We start from the raw sequence: 22,420 nt of genomic DNA on the forward strand, positions 1-22,420 counted from the left end.
ATATATATACAAGAGATGGTAAGTAAATTTACCCACTTGCATGAAGAGAAACATATTTGATAAATGCATAATACCACTGCTTACTTAAGGCCGAGAAACCTGGTCACTAAATGGAAAAATGATACAGAAATTGCAGATGAAACAACAGAGCTTGGAAAGATGTCTGCTGGGAATAACAAGAAGAGATAGAAAATTAAATGAAGGGACCCGAGAACAAACCAGCATGTGAGATAATTTATATTAATGGTAAATGGCTGGACGCACTGCAAGGAGAACAGATCAAAGAAGGACAAAGGAAGACAACCACATAAAAGATGGGAAGATGAAATCATAAACTTTGCAGGCAAGTGAAAACATCTTGGGGAGGCCTTCATCCAGCAGTGTATCGATAAAGGCTGTTGGAAATTATATATACTGTATATATACGGTATTTATGTTTGTTAGTTTCATGCTTGCAGGACTGACCAAATTGTTATCAATTTAAAAATACTTGTAAAAACCCTTTAGTCCTTTTTTGGTTAGTTAATTAACATCTTTTTTTTTTCACATAACGGGACACAGCTTATCATTATAATGGTATTACTGCAAAAAAAATCCATAAACCATGATAACACTTAACCACATTATTTGTTAATCACTGAGGACAAATGCCAGGACTTTACAAATTGCAACAGTCCAGAACATTTTCAGATGCATTTCGATTAAATGAATCTTAAGGAGGGAACTCAATTTGTAAGTCCCACCTAAAGCAATAATGCATATGACACATTCAATACACATCTGCGAGCGAGGCTGAAATGATTAATCAGTATGCATATAACAAAGCTCCTCAACAGAACTACCCTAAAGGGAAGGATAAAGATCTATCGTGAGCAAAGCCCTAGCTGATAGCGGACGCTGCATGCTGTAACCTTCAAATAGGCTCCTTTCATGTAATCCGCCATTTTTCTTGCCCTTGAGAGCCAGACCCTTGGAGTAAGCTCACAGCTGGTGCCATTCAAGAGAAGTCATTCCTTTAGGATTCAATGCAGATATGATGGAGTAATCCAGGAAATATTAGGTCAGTAAAATGGATGGATGAATCTTTTCACATGGATTTGCCCTGTTGTGTTGTAATGCAAACGGGAAGTCATAGGCCACGGTCTCTGTGTCTTCCCTCTAAGCTTTTTCTCGACCTTTCATTGCATAATTTCATAGACAACTAACTTTGCGATTAAAATGTATGAAATATTACATGGATAATAAGCATACTCTCTCTCTCACACACACACACACACACAGATAATCAGAGAGAGAATGAAGTGCTTGACATGAAATTAAAGACCCGGGAATGGTTTAATTTACTAAAGCACGGGGAAAACATGAAACGAAAAAATAAAAAAGGTAGATTTTTTGTTTGATTTCTTAAGAACAAGGTTTTGGAAAATAATTTGTACTTGAATTTTCTCTCTTTGTAGAGACATTTTCTTGGTGATTGGGAGGGGAGAAATGAGTGTTTATTTGCCCCGAGGCTCTTTTTTTTTACCTTAACACTCTTGAGAGCATTAAAAGCAAGGTCTAACATTGTGAAAAGATAATGAAAACGTTCAGATTCTGCTGTTGACCTACAAAGCATTAATTTGCCTCGAGTCTTTGGATCTCACATCATATCCTCTTGATTATTATCATTCTCCACCTGGCATTACCTGTAATCTTTTGAAGCTAGTTTTCTATCCATCCTGACTTTGTCCTTTATAACCTAAAGCATTCAGACCTTTAGCGTTTTTGCTCCATTCCCAAAGATTGATGAGATTCTTATGTGGCATATCTTGCATTGCCTAAATTGCTCATACTGAGTTTTATCAGATAATGGGATCTAGTTTCATTCAGAACTATGCCGAGAAACTGTCCCCCCTCAGTTTCATAAACTGAATACATTTAATGCAATTTATTCTGAAGATTAGTCTTGCGCTCATGTGTTAGATAATATCCTTTTTTTGAATCCGTTCTAAAAGAAACAACATCTTCTTAAAGGCGTGTATCTAATGCCCTTTTCTCAGATCCTTTGTGAGTGTACATATGCGTGTACAGCATTCAAAACATGCTGGTCTTTGAAATGGAAGTTCATGAGACGTTCATGAGTAGGACAGCCAGCATGTCCTAGGAGACATGTTGCTGTTTTCTTTTTCCCCTTTCATTTAATCATTCCTTTCCCTTTATTTCACCAGGTAGAGCTGAAAGCAAATTCTCGCTGACAGCAGTGGACTAGTCGGTAATACTGCAGTAACACAAAAACCCAATTATACATCCAATCAAGTAAAAGCAATGAAACAATCCTGTTGGCAATAATACAAGCATACAAGTTAACATTAATCCGGATAAAAACAAGCAATGAATGTGATACTGGTTTAAAGGATTAGTCAGTTTCATTTAAATGGAGCATCAGCGACTCAGTTGGACTTATTGTTGGACTCACTGTCCAACAACACAGGATTGTATCTTAACACACAATAAGGTTTAAGACTGACTGGTGAGTTGGGGTGGAATCACATTATGATCTTCAAAAAAAAAAACACAACTTTCAAGACTTCTTCCCTGCTGCTACAATGGATCCCCAAAGAGGCGCTTGGAAAACATGACCTCCACAGCTTGTTTTACATCCGGCCACTTTGGCAGGAACAATCAAAGTGGATTTGTATGCCCCTTTCATCTGAGCTTTAAGGCACAATTTGCTCCCATTAGGCTGAAATGTGGCATATATATTTTGCATGCAGTCAAAAGGGCCATAACCAGGCCTTTTGTTTTTGGAAGAAAAGTGTTTGTTTACTTTAATTGTTTGTTTATTTTGTAGCGGACTTGAGGGACGCCCCTTGGCAAAATGCATTTTTAATGTAAGGGGAAAAATACAAATAATAAAAAAATGTTTTCAGCTGTAGCCGATAATGATGATGTTTCAAATCAAGATATTAGTTGTAGTAGTAGTATTAGTTTTTAAAAAGCTGAATTTAGTAATATGGGAATCAACTGAAATTAAATTGTATGTTCTGAATTCAAATGAAAGATGTTGTGATATCCTGCATCATACCATTCGGAATAAATACATAATATCATAACAAAAAAGCAGCAAATATGTTATGTTGTTGTTGTTGTTGTATTTGTGACATACTAGACTACTTGTATCTGAGGTCATGAAGAGTTTCTGTGTTTAAACAGTATTAAAGAAAAATGTTTTGAACCATGCATTTCATTAGCGAGAGCTTCGCGACTCGCCTCTAATCTCTTAAAGCACTCGGCAGCAACATTTCATTAATCATTTATATTGTAAGACTTCAACGTTACAGAGCATAAAATCAAATACATATACACTTCTCTGCAGTCCCCTCGGCTTGAGTTCAAGGATTGGCCTCACATACCAAATCTCCATCATGTAGTAGTAGTAGTAGTAGTAGTAGTAGTAGTAGTAGTAGTAGTAGTATAGTGGTGGTTGTGGTGGTGATATTGGTTAGAACTGAACCAAATGCAAAAACAAAGGAAAATGTTGAAGAGTGGATGAGGACTGCACCAAACTTTTATGGTTCTCCCTCTAACTGCTTGCTAGAGATACCAGTTTCAGTTGAACATGTCCATACGTGAAAGGGTTAATACCAAGTAACTCTAAACGTAAACATTAGCAGCCAAACGCACCTTCTCTGGTACCCATTTCTCAGAAGATTATTATGCATTCACAGATGAAAAAGCAGCTGGAGAAACATGGGCATCTACGCATCCCCACTGTTCCCTGAGTTCTGAGTGAGATATGTTGAGATGCAGCAGAGTAGCTTTCTCACTTGAATTAACATGGTAATGTATATTTTTTACAAGACTCACGAGGCTCCCGATCCAAGCCCGGCGTCTCCCTCACCCACTTCTTCTCATCAGAGCCACATGAGCCGAGCTCCGACTGATCCCGGGAAGTGGACACGGGGTTAACATCCCCAAAAGCGCTCCTGCTACAAGCGCCTGCCAATGTGCTGTTCTTATCAGCAGCAAGCCATGTGCTTCCCCCTTAAGCCAAACTTATTCACCTCAACACAGACAGGGGCCCCTTGATGGAGGTGCCGACGCTCAGAGCACCACGGGAATGAATTAAGATCCAACTGCATCCGTAGTCACAGAAATGGGGGCTAGCTCAACTCCAGGTGGGCCAAGAATACCTAATGAAATACCCCATGGAACAGCAGGACAGTGCTGAAAAAATGTATACAGTCCATCCAGATTATTGGTTTTAATGCAAAGACAAATATCCTGCAGTTACAATTTGAAACTGGAATCAGGGATGAATTAACGATGCAAGTGCTGGGCTGGATTTTTGTGTTTGTTTTTTGTCTTGAATTCAAATGATCTCCATCAAAAGTCTGAAATTAATTTGATATTCATTTGATGTTTCCTTTGAATGCATTGTCTTATTTTTCTTCCAGTGTTCAGCATATTCCTGTTGTATCCATCTACACAAAGCAAACATACCTATAACACCAATTAAGATCTAAAGTATAAACATAAATACAAATTGGTCTACGATTCCTGCTAGTGTTCAGTTCTCATCAACCCACTAACTCCAAACCCAGCTGCTTTCCATTGGATAGACAAAATATCGATAACATTATATAAAACCATCATTAGGTGACTTAGACTCATAATTTGATATAGGTCAGATTCCAGGCCCATGTCTAAAACACAAACATCTATATGTTGGCTCAGTTATGCATTATTTGCAACATAAAACAGTATCTCTAACTAATGGAATACTAAACCGTGAGGGTTGTTTGAGAAATTCTGTTTAATGCAGACAAAAACAATTGAAGCATTTGTAGTTACATATTGAGTTCCCTCTGACAGCCATATCACAATATTCTAGACAGCTTTGTTTATGTATGCTTTGTTTATTACAGATAGATCACAATGACTGCTGAAAATTAATAAATCGCAAATATGTCGCTCTGCAGGACACTTTCAATGTGAATTCAACACTTTCCTCTGGATGCGAGTTCTCAGTTCTATTGCAAGTGACTTTAATTCAAGATGGAAAGCAAGTCCCCAAGTATGCGCAGCCCTTTTCTTTCCATCATTTGTTTTTACTTTTTATATTCTTTTTTGATAAGTCAATATCGTACTAGCAATGTCTTTAACAATGAAACGGCGGCACCTATGAAATTGCACATTTTCTTCAGTGAAATCTATAGACACCAGCAAAGCAAGATATCTCAGACATATGGTGGTAGATACAATAATTAAAAGGAAATTCAAACAGATCCAAAGATGTAAAACAGATGACTGAACATCAGAAACAATGAACATAGATTTCATAGAGGTGAGAGGGGTCAGAAGAGGAAAGAGAGAACATACATTTTGGAAGAGCGGCAGATGGGAAAACAGATGAGGGAACCACCGGGGTATCAATTATCATCACAGAACTACAAATCACGAGTCATCATCTATTCTCGGTGATACTTACATTTGTTTTTCTTCTTCACTTCCAGCGCATATTGGAAGGACGAAGGCAGATGCCGGGCAAAGCTAGAGGAACGGTGAACCAAATGCTAGCGAATTTACCCACAGTAGAGGACAAAGGCGCGGTTTAATCGATGTTTACACACCTAATTGCAATGCTCCCTCTTTTGTATGAAAGGAACATGAAGGCTTTTCAATGTTAAAAACTCTCATTATGCCCACAGAAAATGTGTGTGTGTGGAGGGGGAGGGTATGCAAAAGAACAAAATAAATGCAAACCCCCATGCACCTATGAAAAAGACTGAAGCCATTACTGTCTGGACTAAGGAGTTTTCAGAATTACTGAAGGTTACTAAGTATTACCTTGAATACTCATTAAGGTGCAGTAACACAACACTGGCGACCTATGAATAAAGTTGCACCTTAGTAGGCCAGCTGCAGGTTTCCCTCATTGCCTAGCCGGCTTTACAATTGCCAAGCACACACTCTATCTTCAAGACTGTCTGGGTTGACAGCTTCAAATTAGGTGCCAATTAAGGCCAGTTGTGTTGCTTGTTTTGCGATAAGCACAGATGTCAAGTAGAAATTGGGTTGAGACCCTCTGAAGTTATTTCATTAAGCTTCTTAAGCTGGGCCCCAAGCCTGGAAAAAAGGGGCCTTCTAAAGATTTTCTTCCCTTCCCCTTTCCTCTGTTTTCCTCATTTTCTTTTCTTCATAATGCGATTTTCTCTGACCTATTTTTGTAATTTACATATATTGTAATTTTATTCCCCAGCAAAAGGATCCTCAACAAAGCTTATTAATCACTGATGAAAAAGAGGGAAAAATGAAAAAGAAAGTTCTGTGTCATAAGCGAAACCCATTAATCTGTAAATCTATATTTTAGAAATGGTGGTCATATCTTGCACCGCTAAATAACTGATCTACAAACAAATGAAGGGCACCTTACCAGGCGGTGTTAAACTCCACATGGGCATCAAAGAAACCCACGATAGGAGCCGTAGCTGCTTTCCATCCATGAATCCTGGCTCGGATCAGACCTTCTCGCTTGTTGTTGCGCACAATCTTCACCAAACCTGGGTACCTCTTGTTGACATATTGGTCAAGATTGAACTTCAGCTCCACTACAAGAACAGAGAAAACAGTGTTGTCACATTAAGTAAGCAATTGACCATGTGACAGACTGATCCATCTAAATATTTCAAAGTTGTATAGCTCACATGCTACTGTATAATCATATCGAAGTCACCACAGCAGAAATATTCAAATGAGACTGAAAATGCCAAATGAGCTGCTGTGAATATTTTTCGTAAACACAAATTAGAGGGTTTGGCGTAATTAGTAGATAAGAGATGCTATAAAGCATTCATTTAGCTTATGAAGTTTCCCCATAGTTCCCGAGTTCATAAGTACTTGTTTTTATTCAAAGAGGAACTTTAAAATAACTCCACTAATTATCTTATACAGATGTTGCTGGACGGGGACATATGGAAGCAAGAGATTGCTCAATGTCAGAAATATCCCCTCAAGGTATCTGAATGTTCTAGTTTTGTGTAAAAAAGTGCTTGTAGTACATGGCTTTCTAGCTGTTTGGAAACAAATCTGACTTTTTCCTGTTCACATAAATCATTTTTAAGCTAATGCTCAGCATAATGTATGTCTCTGTCAGATGCAATGCTGTCATTCACAGACAAAATTGGCATTTTAGAATTTTAGAATTTTTTGAACATGCAACTGCAGCTGTACATCAGGTGAAAGCATATGATATGATATACTTAGATTGTCAAAAAGCTTTTGATAAGGTTCCACACCAAAGACTGATCCTCAAATTGGAAGATGAAATTCAGTGTGGACAAGTGCAAGGTATTACATGCAAGTAACAAAAATGTCCACTATAATGACACTATGGGAGGAATAGAACTAGATGAAGTAACACATGAGAAAGACCTATGAGTCTATGTGGACTCCTCACTTTCTCCATCCAAACAATGTGGGGAAGCAATAAAAAAGGCAAACAGGATGTTAGGGTATATTGTGAAAAGTGTAGAATTGAGAACAAGGGCAGTGATGTTCAGACTGTACAATGCACTAGTTAGAGCTCATCTGGATACTGTGTACAGTTCTGGGCTCCACACATCAAGAAAGATATCGCTGCTCTAGAGGCAGTTCAGAGGAGAGCATCCAGACTTATTCCAGGTCTGAAGGGAATGTCCTACTGAGAGACTGAGGGACCTGAACCTTTTCACCCTGGAACAGAGGAGACTACGTGGGGACTTGATTCAAGTCTTCAAAATCATGAAAGGCATCGACCACATCAAACCAGAGGAGCTTTTCCAGATCAGCAGGGACACACGCACCCGGGGACACACATGGAAATTGGGCTTCAAGGCATTCAAAATGGAAAACAGGAGACACTTCTTCACACAGAGAGTTGTCACAATCTGCAATAAAGTTTCTCCAGCGAGTTTCAGTGGTGGAAGCTGAAAATTTAGGAACATATGTGTGTTCTTATGTTCTTATTTTTGTCATAGCTCTTAACAATCATTTGAAGTAGCTGTCGGGTCTGGTGCCAAAGTCTGAAAATGGTTTTGTAAGAGAGGCTGTTTAGAAGACAGACATTTTCAGATAAATGAGAGTTCAAATAAGATCTTTATGAACTTTTTAGTTTATTCACTAAACTAAGGCAACACAGAAGTCTGGATTGCCAAATCCCTTTGAATGTAATTCAAGTGATGATATATTCACTTTTCCCAAACCACTTTAAGTATCTTTCATAATTTTGTACAAACAGTACACTGACGTGAATGATTAACAAATGTCTGACAACTGGGAAAGGTTTAGTTTCCAGGGGCATCATTATTTTATATATTTTTATAACTCATTTTCGAGAATAAAGAACAGAAAAATGGCTTCTCTATAGTAAAAGGGATGCGATTTTCAAACTACATCTGAATTCAAAGTGAATGGCGGATTTAGCACTTAATCTGTCTTGGTCTTTTGCCAAACACCTACATTTTAATTCAATATCCTCTCATCAAATGTATTAAACAAGTATTCTATTCAGTACACGAAAGATTCAGTTGATATAATTAAAATATAATCTATTTTTTCAGCTATGCTGAGAGTATTTCATTACAGGGGATCATTAAAATTGTATTGAGATAACCCAGATGAAACACTGTGTGTGTTTGTGTGCCAATTTTGCATAATAAATGCTTAAAATATCACCTGCATTGAAATGCAATATGAACGCATCTCCCTTTCATTAGGAGTAAAATCAGTGTAATAAGGAAGCTGAATTCACAAACAGGAGGAATGTGCAATGAGCTCAAACTGGAGCTATAGAAAGAAAGAACAACTAATAGTCTTGCAGCTCTAAAAGATCCATGCTGTCCTTTCATGCCTCCCAAGAGCAGCAGAACAATGGCGAGGGGGGAAAGAGACTTGCAAGGAAAAGCAAACTTGCTGACCCTGCATGTTAATAGCTTGCCATTAAAAGAACAGTATATAGATCAGTACAAAGTAGCCATCAATGATCATTAACAGTAAACAAAAGGGGAGGGTCACGGTTTTCACTGCAGTTGCCTTCCTATTTGGTTTCATAAAAGGCCACTCATTTAAGAGGTCTGTCGGGGTCGTGGATGTGCCAATGTTGACTCTGCCGAGTTCCCTTTCAAGATGTTATTCATGCGTTGCATTCTCTTTCAGCCCTTCTGGAGGGGCTAGAAATACTAAATGCCAACTGATTGAATGCCAAGTGTCACTTGGAATCTGGTACATTGTTACTCCTGAAACACGCGAAGGCTCGGGGACTGAACTGGCTGCCACAGCTCTCCCAGGTGTGGAAACGACAGAAACTTTGCAGTTCACATCTCCCTGAAAACTGGAGACAAGGGTTCACAGGAGGACTATGCTCATCTGCTTGTTTTCGTGTTTGTTTATTTTCTCTTCTATTTTTAAACTTTTAAGCACATCCAAGTAAAGCCCTCAAGGGTTCACACACAAGTTGTGTTAAATTACTGTTGCCAGTTTGATTAAAGTCATTGTGCACTGAAATAAACAGGGATGTGCTGAAGTTATATTCCAAGACAAGTGAATCTGCTAATTAGATCAAGGTTAAAATTAAATAGTTGCCAATCTATTTTCAAGGGAAACAAGTGTTCTGGCATCATTCAGGAGACAAATATATCTTCTTCCTTGTTACATTAGTTTTTGTATGTAGTGGGAACATGACAAAAGTATATATTATCAATCTGCTGGGAGTTTACAATATGCTGCCTGGAAGAAGAAAAAAAAAACAAATCAGTGAATTCTGTTGTTCTGAACATATTTGTGTTAACAGTTAACAAGCTGCATATTTATATATGTGTGTTTATATATTCTGGGCAGCTGTCTTATCTGAAGTCTGAGCTATTTGGTTGCATTTTTTAAACAGTAATTCACAATAACATGATTATTGGATCGCAATAGGTGAGTTGTGAGGCGCAAAGCATAGGGATAACACACCCTGAAGCACTATCATGCAATGGTCAGCCAGTGATATACATATAAAAAGTGCTAAATAAGGATTAAGGTTTCCCTAAAAATATCATATTAGGTTTACAACAGCTTATTGATAGAAAATACATTTAATTTGGAAACCAAAGTGGACTGGGGAAAACCTTGTTACTAGGACAAGGTAAGCAGTCAGATGTCACCAGAGAAATGGACAACAGGGTGAGTGAGTCTTGCCACTGTACAAGAATTACATGCATGAATGAATGTCCACCTATCTTACCGCTATCGCTGTTATCATCCACGAGGATGATCTCCTTGAGCAGGTGAGCAGGCGTGTGATTGACCACGCTGTGCACAGACCGCAAGATCACTGAGAGGGCTTCGTTCACAAAGATAAAGACCACTGAGATCTGAGGGAGGTCATCTGGATAGGTCATTTGCTTGCACCTAAGAAGACACAGAAAAATAACTTAGTCCCCTTCTGCTCCGAGATCACAGGGCTTTTATTTTTTCCCAAACTCACTTTATACATTTTTTAGAAAATACAAAATCTCTTCAGATAGAGCTGAGACCCAGAGGGGAAGTTCATTTGTTATATTCATGTTTTAAAAAGCACATGAGATTTCCGAGCAAATTTAATTCCCATTTGAGAAAGGGAGGAAAATAGGACCTGTATCGGGTTTTTTGTCTGGTTGTTTTTATGCTTTTATTATTATTATTTTAAAGCATGTACCAGGGGCATATCTTCAATTTTACTGCACATCTGCAAAATAAACAAACCCTGACTCTAGTCCAAGCTGAAATGAAAGCAAAGCATGAATAATAGAAAAAGCAATAACACACAGAATTGTATACATTACAACCGGACTGTGGAAATGCGTTACAAATGGAAACACGATATTGCACTGATCGTCTTCCCCATAGGAATGTCATGAAAACACGGTGTGGGGAGAAGCCACTGGAATCCCTTTAAAATTACCCATTTAATAAAATTAATCACGTCCTTTTGGAATCCCAGTTACACAGTGCGCATGCATATATTCCCAGAATAACAACAATGAGAGCTTGCTCACTCTCCAGAACCCTTTTAATTCGTTGCAGTCCCATAATGACTCTGCTCAGCTATTGGGTTTTCATAGCAACATGGCTTTGCTACTAGGCTTCCAGCGCATCCATCTTCAACTGCCAGCTTCCCTTCACACTGTACCAGCTGCCAGATTCCTATGGCAACCATGTGTACTTACTCACTTGTACTCCCTTAACTTTCACACAGATTCGCAGGTCAGAAAGAGGAATTCCTCTGATCTGCTGCTATTGTCAAAGCAATTATGCCTTTGTGTCATAGTGGCTGTTGCTCTGGTGACGCAAGCCATCACAAACAATTCATATTTCTGAAACGTTTGAATGGATTTGTCATTTTAACGTTTCCATCAGCAAACACAAACATCTGGGTTCTGCTTAATGGCTTCCTCCTCATCCTAAAAGGCAGTTTTATCAATGGATATTCTCAGAAAAGGGAGAGTGCCAAGCAATTCTAGGCAGCGGTTCTGTGTGAAAGTGTCTAAGCTCTGCAGAGGAATTCAAAAAGGGAAAAATCCAAATATGTAATTGATACACTGTTACTGACTGCATAATTGGTCTTTTTTTAATCATATATATGTTAATCAAAATGATGAGGGAAAATATTGGCTAAACTGTTGCTTCGACATTATTCACACCCCCAAAAAATGTATTGCCCCGGCTGCTGGGAAGATGATACCGAAGAAAAGAAAACGTCACTGTTGGCTGGAGCTTAACAGAGTATGACCATGACCACTGAACCAATTACGTATAATTGTTACTGCTTCACACAAAGCCATCATTTATATTCACTACAGTAAGGTTCTCAAATGGTTCCCATTAAGTGCTTTCATTGGCCCATCCTTTGTATGAGGGTATTCTAAAGAATCCAGAATAGTTCTTGTCAAGTGTAAATTGTTCCTCTCAGAAATTACCTACACATGCCTCTTTGCTAGGGTTGGAGACGAGGAGTGAACAAAAGATTCGGTAATCTCAAATTCACATAGAGATAAAGATTTCTGCTGAACATCCTGAGTGTACTGCCCTGCTATCACACCTTACTGAGCTGATTATATAGTTGTTTTTATCTAGAAATACGAATAGGAAAACTTTAATCAAAATTCATGCATTTACATTTCTCTGTGGGAAAAACAAAACAATATAAATGCTTTAATGGAAATAAAGTAACAAAAACAATACAATAAATGCATCCCTACAACACCACTGGACACACACACACATAAATTGGTAGCTTAAAGCTGTAAACTAGTGAAATATCACTAGAACAAGAAACTCCCCACACAGTAGGCTGTCCTTTGTTTGTTTCTGCTGTAAACAACAATATTAGAAATGTCAGATTAAATGCATTTTGTGGTTTTATTTCACAGTGTAGTTTGGTTTGAACAAATATTTTGGACCACTATATCAAAACGTTTCAGGTTTATTTTCTATTTTTATGTAGGCTTATGACTCAAATCATATTTTATACAGTGAGGGAAAAAAGTATTTGATCCCCTGCTGATTTTGTACGTTTGCCCACTGACAAAGAAATGATCAGTCTATAATTTTAATGGTAGGTGAATTTTAACAGTGAGAGACAGAATAACAACAAAAAAATCCAGAAAAATGCATTTCAAAAAAGTTATAAATTGATTTGCATGTTAATGAGGGAAATAAGTATTTGACCCCTTCAACTTAGTACCTGGTGGCAAAACCCTTGTTGGCAATCACAGAGGTCAGACATTTCTTGTAGTTGGCCACCAGGTTTGCACACATCTCAGGAGGGATTTTGTCCCACTCCTCTTTGCTGATCCTCTCCAAGTCATTAAGGTTTCGAGGCTGACGTTTGGCAACTCGAACCTTCAGCTCCCTCCACAGATTTTCTATGGGATTAAGGTCTGGAGACTGGCTAGGCCACTCCAGGACCTTAATGTGCTTCTTCTTGAGCCACTCCTTTGTTGCCTTGGCTGTGTGTTTTGGGTCATTGTCATGCTGGAATACCCATCCACGACCCATTTTCAATGCCCTGGCTGAGGGAAGGAAGTTCTCACCCAAGATTTGACGGTACCTGGCCCCGTCCATCGTCCCTTTGATGCAGTGTAGTTTTCCTGTCCCATTAGCAGAAAAACACCCCCAAAGCATAATGTTTCCACCTCCATGTTTGATGGTGGGGATGGTGTTCTTGGGGTCATTCCTCCTCATCCAAACATGGCGAGTTGAGTTGATGCCAAAGAGCTCAATTTTGGTCTCATCTAACCACAACACTTTCACCCAGTTCTCCTCTGAATCATCCAGATGTTCATTGGCAAACTTCAGACGGGCCTGTACAGGATTTCAGTCCTTCACGGCATAGTATTTTACCAATTGTTTTCTTGGTGACTATGATTCCTCACCGTTCTCATGATCATTGAAACTCCACGAGGTGAGATCTTGCATGGAGCCCCAGACCGAGGGAGACTGACAGTTATTTTGTGTTTCTTCCATTTGCGAATAATCGCACCAACTGTTGTCACCTTCTCACCAAGCTGCTTGGCGATGGTCTTGTAGCCCATTCCAGCCTTGTGTAGGTCTACAATCTTGTCCCTGGCATCCTTGGACAGCTCTTTGGTCTTGGCCATGGTGGAGAGTTTGGAATCTGATCTGATTGCTTCTGTGGACGGGTGTCTTTTATACAGGTAACGAGCTGAGATTAGAAGCTCTCCCTTTAAGAGAGTGCTCCTAATCTCAGCTCGTTACCTGTATAAAAGACATCTGGGAGCCAGAAATCTTGGTGATTGATAGGGGATCAAATACTTATTTCCCTCATTAACATGCAAATCAATTTATAACTTTTTTGAAATGCGTTTTTCTGGATTTTTTTTGTTATTCTGTCTCTCACTGTTAAAATACACCTACCATTAAAATTATAGACTGATCATTTCTTTGTCAGTCGGCAAACGTACAAAATCAGCAGGGGATCAAATACTTTTTTCCCTCACTGTAAATCAGTCAAAACATTTTTGTTGAATCTTTTAATGATACTATAGTTGTATCACATGCCTTTATAACGAACCATTTCTACAATGTGTTTAATCTGGAATCAGCATCTTTGGAGGACAGCCAGGCCTTTAAGCAGAATTCTAAAAAAGGAATGACCTTCCGCAAATTAATAAACACTTCAGAAATAAGAGGTGAAACCAAAATAAAATAAAACAAAGTTTAACACCAGTCTCATTTTATAAAGGTTAAACCCCACATTAATTCAAATTCAATATTTTTTGTATTATTATTATGGAAATGGATTTGTTGTGTTACAGAGATAAGACATGTTAATGCAACATATTCTCCCATATTCCTATTTCACACTCTTTGTTTATTTATTGGGATTGCACATACAAATCATTTATAACATACTAGAGCCAACAGACATGGCTTTTGCAGAGCTGATGGTGTTGATTGACAATTTATTTTGCCTTACGAATATCTAATTTTCTCCTTCAAAATTGTTCTGTGCAAGTAAAACATCTTGTAAGCATATCAGAAAATTACATTCAAATAACCATCTCTAACAAAGAAACAGCATATATTCAGTGGGAGTGACCCAAAATGAGAATTTTCCATTAACACTTTTCATATAGGCTGTATATATTAAGGAAATGTGTTGGTGCATTGCACTAACCCCACCAGAAAATAATAATCTAATATGATATTATCATAAGCTCATGAGATAAGATTGTCTTTTTATAGAAATACACTGCTCTGAAACAAAATTACTTCACTTACCCACATTCCTGGAACATTTGTCAAGCCATTCTAACATTTTGCATTCATATACACCTTAGAGATACTGCAGCACAAAGCCAGTGCACATGACATATTTGTAAATGGCTTTAATAAAGTAATCTGATTTCAGTTGAAACAGAGTTTGGAAAGCATTTTTGCGTTGTTATTGCTCTCGAAAAAACTGCTGTGCTCATCTTGTTTCCTCACTGACTTACTTCCCTGACTCAGGCATATGACCTCTAAATATATTTTACAAACTAACTTAGACACAGTCATTGAAAATAACAAAATATTCACTGAGTCACTATCATGAATCTTGGCATGACAACAAGTCGTCCTGAAAGCATTAGAGAGCACCAGATGGGACCCAGTATCTAGTTGCTTCTTCACAACTGTAGAATCTGAAGCTTGCTGAAATTGTGTAATCAGGGTTTAATATACAATCTTCATGCTTAGGGCTTGGTTTTTGAATGAGACGCATGGATGCTAGCCTGCAGAGATTCAGTGCACATTGTATTATGCCCATGAGTGATAAAGACATGATCATCTATTATGGCTGGTTTTGTGGCCTAGGATTTTCACTCGTGAAAAGAACATATGGTAAAAGCATGGTGGCATTAGTGCGCAGCTACATCAATGATTCAGGAAATTACCTAAACAGGTAATGTGAAAATGGGTTTATTTTGTGTAGAATTGTGACATAATATACTGAAATGTTATTAAACTTAAAACTATCTGGATTGGTGGCTTTATGTAGATATAAGGGTTTTATACATTTATGATTTTCGTCTTTGTTTAGCTCATGGGGGAAAAATACACACAGTTTTAGTTCAATGCATCTGATTTAAATATAAGATATGCTGAGCAGAAAGGCAAGGAACACTCACATAGACATTTCAGTTGCCCCAAAGCAGGAACTACTACTTTCCTTTTGTTTTGCTGTATATTGATCTTGCTTGAATACCTGCCATTGTGTTCATCACCTCAGCTCTGCAACAAAACAGCTCTTATGACACAAAATGCATGTCCTCTGTGAGTTTCACTTCTCAAAGAATAGAAACTGCATTAAGCCTTCTTTTTATTAACCTTAGCTGACATTCAGAAGGAGAAAATTTGAAAAGGCATCAAGACTGGTTTTCTTCCCCGTGGAGACTGAAGCTTTAAGAAAAGCTCTAGTGAAGTACAAAATGTAAGACTAAAACTAAACTATGATACGGAAGAGGGGTTTTTTCAATATCCATTCAATCTAGAAAGAGTTTTGGGGGAAATTGTTGTTACACATCTGACAAAAATGTTAGATGCTTGGAGGATAAACTCAACTTTAGAATAGAGTGCTAATAAACATGTAATAACACACCCAATCTTATCTATGTTAATTCATTTTTTATAGTATAGGCATGGGAACAGTTTCAACTAGTGTTAATTTAAAATAAAATGAATCTCCATTGCTCTCCGAGCCATTTTTCTTTAATAACCCAGTGGTTACCATAGAATCGGATTATCTGTGGGTAATTACCCACAATCATGTGATAACATGGATATTTATGCAACTAAAATGCTATCAGAAATTCTGTGCAGAAAATAAAGAGTCTCAAAATTACAGCTTGCCGTGTTTGTGGTAGAATTTTCTGTTTATTTTAGTGTTTAAATAACACATTCATTGGTGAATCATTGGTCAGACACAAGACGATTCCTTCAAAAGATGGTTTCTGGAAATTCATATCAAATATCTCAATCTGAAAATCTGCCTGGCAGCCAAGTACTTCAAAAAGCAATATCACCAGAATTACTTTCCCTAACTGATTTATTTTCTTTCACAGATACTCTCTTTACCAAGAATGTCCTATTTATTGCATGCCACTAAAAAAATAAAAAAATAAAAAGAAGAAGATTTAGGGATTTGCTTAAACAAAATTTAAAAGCCAATGATTTTTTATAGCCTCCTAAAAAAGTTTCATTTGCTTTAAGTATTCATTCATAATGGTTGACTGAGTTCTTTTTACGCTCCATGTGCATGCTACTTATTACAGAAGCATTTTGATCAATAACCTTTAAAATGCAATATTTTCAGTCTCTGGTGATATAATATAATATAATAGTAATATAATTCTTGCATTGTAATATTGTGTTTCATGAGCAAGACATTCTTCTAGTACAGGCAGATTCCAGTTTATTCCACCTTATGAGTTACTTATTTGGAGAAAAGCTCTGATGCTGATCTTTACTGTTAATATGGTCATGGATGGTGAAATAATCATTTGGTTGACTATTGATTGCTTAGATTTTACATATTGTCACGTGACTTACGTACGTGCGTACGTGTACTGGCGTTGTGCTCTGTTGTCCTCCCTATCCCTATTGTACACAGGTGTCTGGCTATGATGGGTTCACATTCCTGTCACTCAGCCTCCGCTGTCCTGTGCTCCTGTCCAATCTGAAGTCTCTGACTACTGTTCAAATGCCCGTCATTTCTCCATTTCGAGAGAGCCGACATACAGCAACGCCATTTCGTGTTGCTAGCTTGTTTGTTTGTGTGAAATTAACTGATTGTGTTTCCTTGTGAAATTACCTATTGTTTTTCTTCTCTGTTTTGTTTTCGTCACATTGTTATTGACTGTTGTTCAGGGGTAAACGTGTAGATAGGTGAGATACCCATGGGTTTACACGTTTACACATAGGGATATATGTTGTCTAGTACATTAGGTATTTAGGTAGGGGCGGTGATCACCCCTTTGTATTAGTTGTCAGGGTTATATAGTGTAGTTAGTGTAGATAGGGTCTGTCCAGAAAAGTTAGGTAGTGGATTCCTTTGTAGACTAATTTTGTTTTGTTTCAGTATTAGCCGACACCATCCAGGTAGTTTTCCTCTGTGTGTGTTTGTTATTTATTTTTATTATTATTATTGTTGTCACGTCTGGTTTGACTATTGTACATAGTTGCAGATATTCCACTCCCCTTTGTAAATAAACCCTTTTTGTATATATAGTTTACTCTTAGTGTTGGTTTTTGGCTGTCCTACTACTCCATTTGTGTGTTCTATGTCCTATGGGCTTGGGTTCTATGTCCCTCTCATTCCCTTACATCAGCCACTTGGGGTCGTAACAATATAGATGTTCACAATTAGATTAGAAGTGATTAGAAGCATACAAGTACAGGTGTCATTACAAAAGAATAGTGTACATCCTTGCTGTAGTTACTGATGTGGAGTTTGGACATCACTCAACCTTTTAGCAGGTGAATGGTTGTACACTGCAACTAAGTGGGCAATTGCTGCATTTTGCACTGCAATGGAACAAAGCAAACCAACAAGTAATCATAATTTCAACCTGAAATAAGCATTGACAGACAAAGAATCCAAGATTAGGACTTATTCTCATCTTGCTTTTGGTTCATTTTTCCTTGTAGTTTTATTCGCAGTACAAAGAGTTTGGTATATCATAGGTCATCAATACCAGTTCTGCTCAACCAGAAGAAGTCTGTCTAAAACGTAACAATCATTACCTCTTAACTCTATTCATGGGTTCTCTACATTGCCTTATTATACTTTGGTTAAAATGCAAAGGGTCCCCAAATGGTTCAAATAGACCTCATTTGGCTTCCTGGATAGGTGTACAAGATAAATAAATAAATGCTGAAATATGTATTTGCAAGAATCTGAGTTCAATATTTTCTTCATTGAACCCTACATTCTCACAACATAAGTGACATCTGACATCACTTTTGAAAAATACAAATAAATAGGGCTCTTGGCTAAGAGATTTCCACATCCTGTCACCAACTATCCAACAACAACAACATACTGCATCTAATCAGGGAGGAGGGGCAATGCAATGAAAGGCAGCATGTAAAATGGAATTACAGATTTGTTTTATTATTCTTATTTTTCTCTTCTACAGCCTTCAGAATTTAGCTTATTCCCAAACCAGGCCATACCTTCAGTTGATTGTGGCTGTAATTAAAATTAATAGTTAGTTAGAAAGGCCCCCAGCATCTGTACAAAAGAGAAATCAATATCATATCAGATGGGCAAAATGTGTAGACCATCTATTAAACACCCCAGTCATCAAAGACCTCTGCTCAATAACTCCTTTGCAATTAAGTCCTAATTAGGCTGTGGCACACAGAGTTGGTAACGTTCTCCCTTGTTCTAGTGCCTGAAATTAATGAAAATCTGTTTAGTGCTGGGGTTTACGCTGTGCTGTTTATGCCATTGCTCTGTGCTAAATACATAAATCTGAATTAAATAAAATAGACAGAAGACAACACAGGGTCAAAATGAGAGTGAAAGATTAATGTCTAATATAGGAAAAAAACATGTAACCTTTGCTTTCTTTCTAATTACCTTAATGAGTAGAGACTTTATTTACATACCTGCACAGCTATATTTCATGCAGTTTGGAATTATATCTGAACAGAAACCATGACAACATTGTTTCCAAATGTATGAGTCAACTGCATGTGTCCTCCCTATACTTACTGTATTTTGCATGTATATATACAAACACGTAACGCTTCTAAAAGTAAACCTAAAACTACAGTATTACCATCAATTCAAAATATAATAAACACATACACAGAGAATATTGAAGACATTTCAAAAAATAATCTAATTTTATTTTAATGTATTTTATTTTAGTAATCACACATATATTTATGTATCTTTTGCTTTAGTTTTGCAGTCATATCCTGTTTTGGTTATCATGCAGGCTCTTATCCCGGCTGCATTCGCAATGCTGTACTAACAGAAGCTATTGAACTGCTTTGGAATAAGTGTCACACACTATAGCAGGCCTGAGATAGTAATGAAACTAAATCAAACCTCTTACTAGAGTGGAATACTATTTATCTACAATGCTTTTATTCAGCTCTAGGTTAACCAAACTGCTCCTCCACCAATCAAGAAGTTTAATTCCCATTCCTGTCTCATTCTGCATTACTTATTTACAAATTAGTTTTCGTCCTTTAACTTTTTCAATAAATTTCCAGATAAGAAAATCTTTAGAAGCAGAACAAAGCATTTGTAGATAAAGCAAAAAGGGGAAAAAGAACCTCTCATCTCCAGCTGTCACATTTTTTCTTTTTTTTTTCACAAGCTGTTCCAAACGCAGACACTGCAGTCTTATTATTCCTTTTGAATTGCTGTGCGACTGAACTGTTGTAAAATATTCTAAATATCAAATCGGACCAGGAACATTTCTGCTGTATTTGTATTCTTACATGACTTACGTAAAACCCCCTTTGGGCCCATTTGGGCATCTGGGGATCACGATCTATGTTGATTTATGTCTTTGGTGCCCGTGTAGAACCACCTTATTGCCATTTTCCTTTGGTCACTTATCTAGAATAATCACGGGAGTTTCACATTACTTTTGACAGCAGACGGATTGACCTACTTTTTTGGTCTGTAGTCTGGAATGGCCCTATCCAGTGATATCCTATCGCTGAGCTGGGCGTTGTAGCCGTATTCTTCATACTTGCTCTCAGATTCATGGCTATCGTCCCTTAGGGTAGCAGCGGCACCTCCTTGCCCGAGTCCCCCTGGTCCCTCCACTAGGCCCATTGGCTTGGCAAGACCTTCAAGAAACACAACAAAGGGAAATGTTATAATTATCACACCAGGGAAACGCAAGTCTGCTTGGATTTCTTAGCAACATGGCTACTGTCAACACAAGTAACACATCCTCCCACCAGGAACAAGGGACCACTCGTACCTAAAGAGCAATTTTCTGTAAGTCTGCAAAATCAGTCCTTCTGTTGTTTATCTGTTTACCTTTGTAACTCAACAGTGACCAAATCCTAAAGAAATGTCATTATTCCGGAATGAAATGAAAGGAAATAAAAGCACAAGGTGAGGTAAGAATCGGTGACAGGCACATCCATTTGGTCCATACTCAATCTGTCACTTGCATTGTCTCCATTATAAATGCTGAAATGTTTAATTTATTTATTTTTCTCTGTCACTAATTAGAATTTGATTGAAGCATATTGAAACTCCCACTCTGAGACTCCGTGAGTTTTCCTGCCAAAATGACAGAAGTTTGAGGTTATTATTATTCTCGGCAGTGGCTCAACTCAAGTCTGCATAAAATTATACACAATAAGACTTACGATGGTTTACCTTTTGCATGAGCTGAATTCACTATAATGTATGATGTATGAACTGAATTCTAATTAATTAAACCAAGGGAAATAAGTATGCCACTGAGCACACTGTCACAGTAATTGATGTTTAATTCTATTAGATACTCGATGATACTTTGTTTTCCCCTCTCTTCCAATAGCATGTATGCTTTAAAAAATGCATGATTGTATTAAAAACAAATGTTGGAAAAAATGTATTCAGTGTTCTCTAGCCTCCACAGAAAGACATGTTTACAAGCCTTCAGTCATTCAAGACGGAGCCCCAAGTGAACCGCACACATGGGTCAGTGTAATGCATTACTGCAGCGTAGCGAACATTTACATTGATCAAAACACCCGCGCCAGAGGCATTACCATTGAGGTAACCCACACAGACAATATTGTAATGTCTTTTCAACTCCAATTACAAAATCATAGAGTTTACTTCATGACTTACCGCAGCATAAGAGGGTTGTTGATCGCAGAAATAGTGTAGGGGGGAGGAAGAGAAACAGAAATTGCTGCCACCAACCTAATTTAAATTCTCCTTTTGCGGTTTAGGCAGTATCTTGAAGAGGTTAACTGCTGAACCTCCGCCAGACAGGCAGAAGATAAACAATAAAGTTGAATCAATAGTAGAAATCAAAACATAAGCTAGCCATGCCACGATGGCCCCATTTGGAATAGTTTAACAGCTAGAGTACTGCAGTCAGCATATGAGCTTCAAGACTACAATCTGTCACCTCCCTCCTCAAGGCTTAGATAAGGCACAATCACAATCTTCCTCCTAAGCATCATCATCATCATGCTTCTTTGCAATTGTGTGTTTTCCTCCATGTGTTCTGTCTCATGCCCTTGATATGCTGCTCCTTCCTCTCTCGCCAGGTCAGAAAATTCCATTACAGTACTTAAAACGGTGATTCAAATTCACCACTGGCAGTCTCCTGTCAACTGCAGATTGGAGCAGAATATTAATCTTGGCATTACCGAGCTGATTTATGTTTATTATCAGAAATGGCCTTTTGTCTCTATTTACAGCAATATTCATAAAGCAAAATGCTTTGGATTTTAGGGGCTTGGGTTGATCTGTCTGGTTTATCCTTCAAAGCAAGAAAATAAGCCAAAAAACAGAGTTATGTGGCCTGTGTGGTCATCTGCAAACTACAAATCTATCTAGCTGGGTATGTTTCATTAGTCAACAGTCATTGTGTGAAATGCTTTATAAACAGCAGTAAAAGACAGTATATTGAGAAAACATTCATCCCTTTCGGGTGCTAGAGACCAAAGGCCTTGTATTCAAATACTGGAAACAATGCATTTAGTTGCATTCAGTAAATACATACTTCTTTACAGTTGCTTCAGGAACAATTATATAATTTCCTTATATCTCTGTCAGGCAGATTCCTTTCTGCTTCTGTATATACAAAGCACGCAAACAGATGTGGACAAAAAGATACAGGGGTTCCCAAGCTTTGCAAAAAAGCAAGGACACTTGTTGTAAATCCCCTTGCAGGAA

General features: G+C 37.8%; 1 protein-coding gene across 1 annotated transcript in view; it reads right to left on the minus strand.

The window, feature by feature from the left end:
• galnt9 (polypeptide N-acetylgalactosaminyltransferase 9) overlaps positions 1 to 22,420 on the minus strand; it is an 82,182-nt gene that overhangs the window by 44,732 nt on the left and 15,030 nt on the right. The window contains exons 2-4 of the mRNA XM_066689668.1: positions 20,178 to 20,358; positions 10,244 to 10,410; positions 6,416 to 6,590 (exon numbers count right to left, since the gene is read on the minus strand). Of these exons, the coding sequence (XP_066545765.1) occupies positions 6,416 to 6,590; positions 10,244 to 10,410; positions 20,178 to 20,358 (523 nt within the window). The remainder of the gene's footprint in view (positions 1 to 6,415; positions 6,591 to 10,243; positions 10,411 to 20,177; positions 20,359 to 22,420) is intronic.

This window comes from Amia ocellicauda, chromosome 17, assembly GCF_036373705.1.
Source record: "Amia ocellicauda isolate fAmiCal2 chromosome 17, fAmiCal2.hap1, whole genome shotgun sequence".
Lineage (NCBI taxonomy): Eukaryota > Metazoa > Chordata > Actinopteri > Amiiformes > Amiidae > Amia > Amia ocellicauda.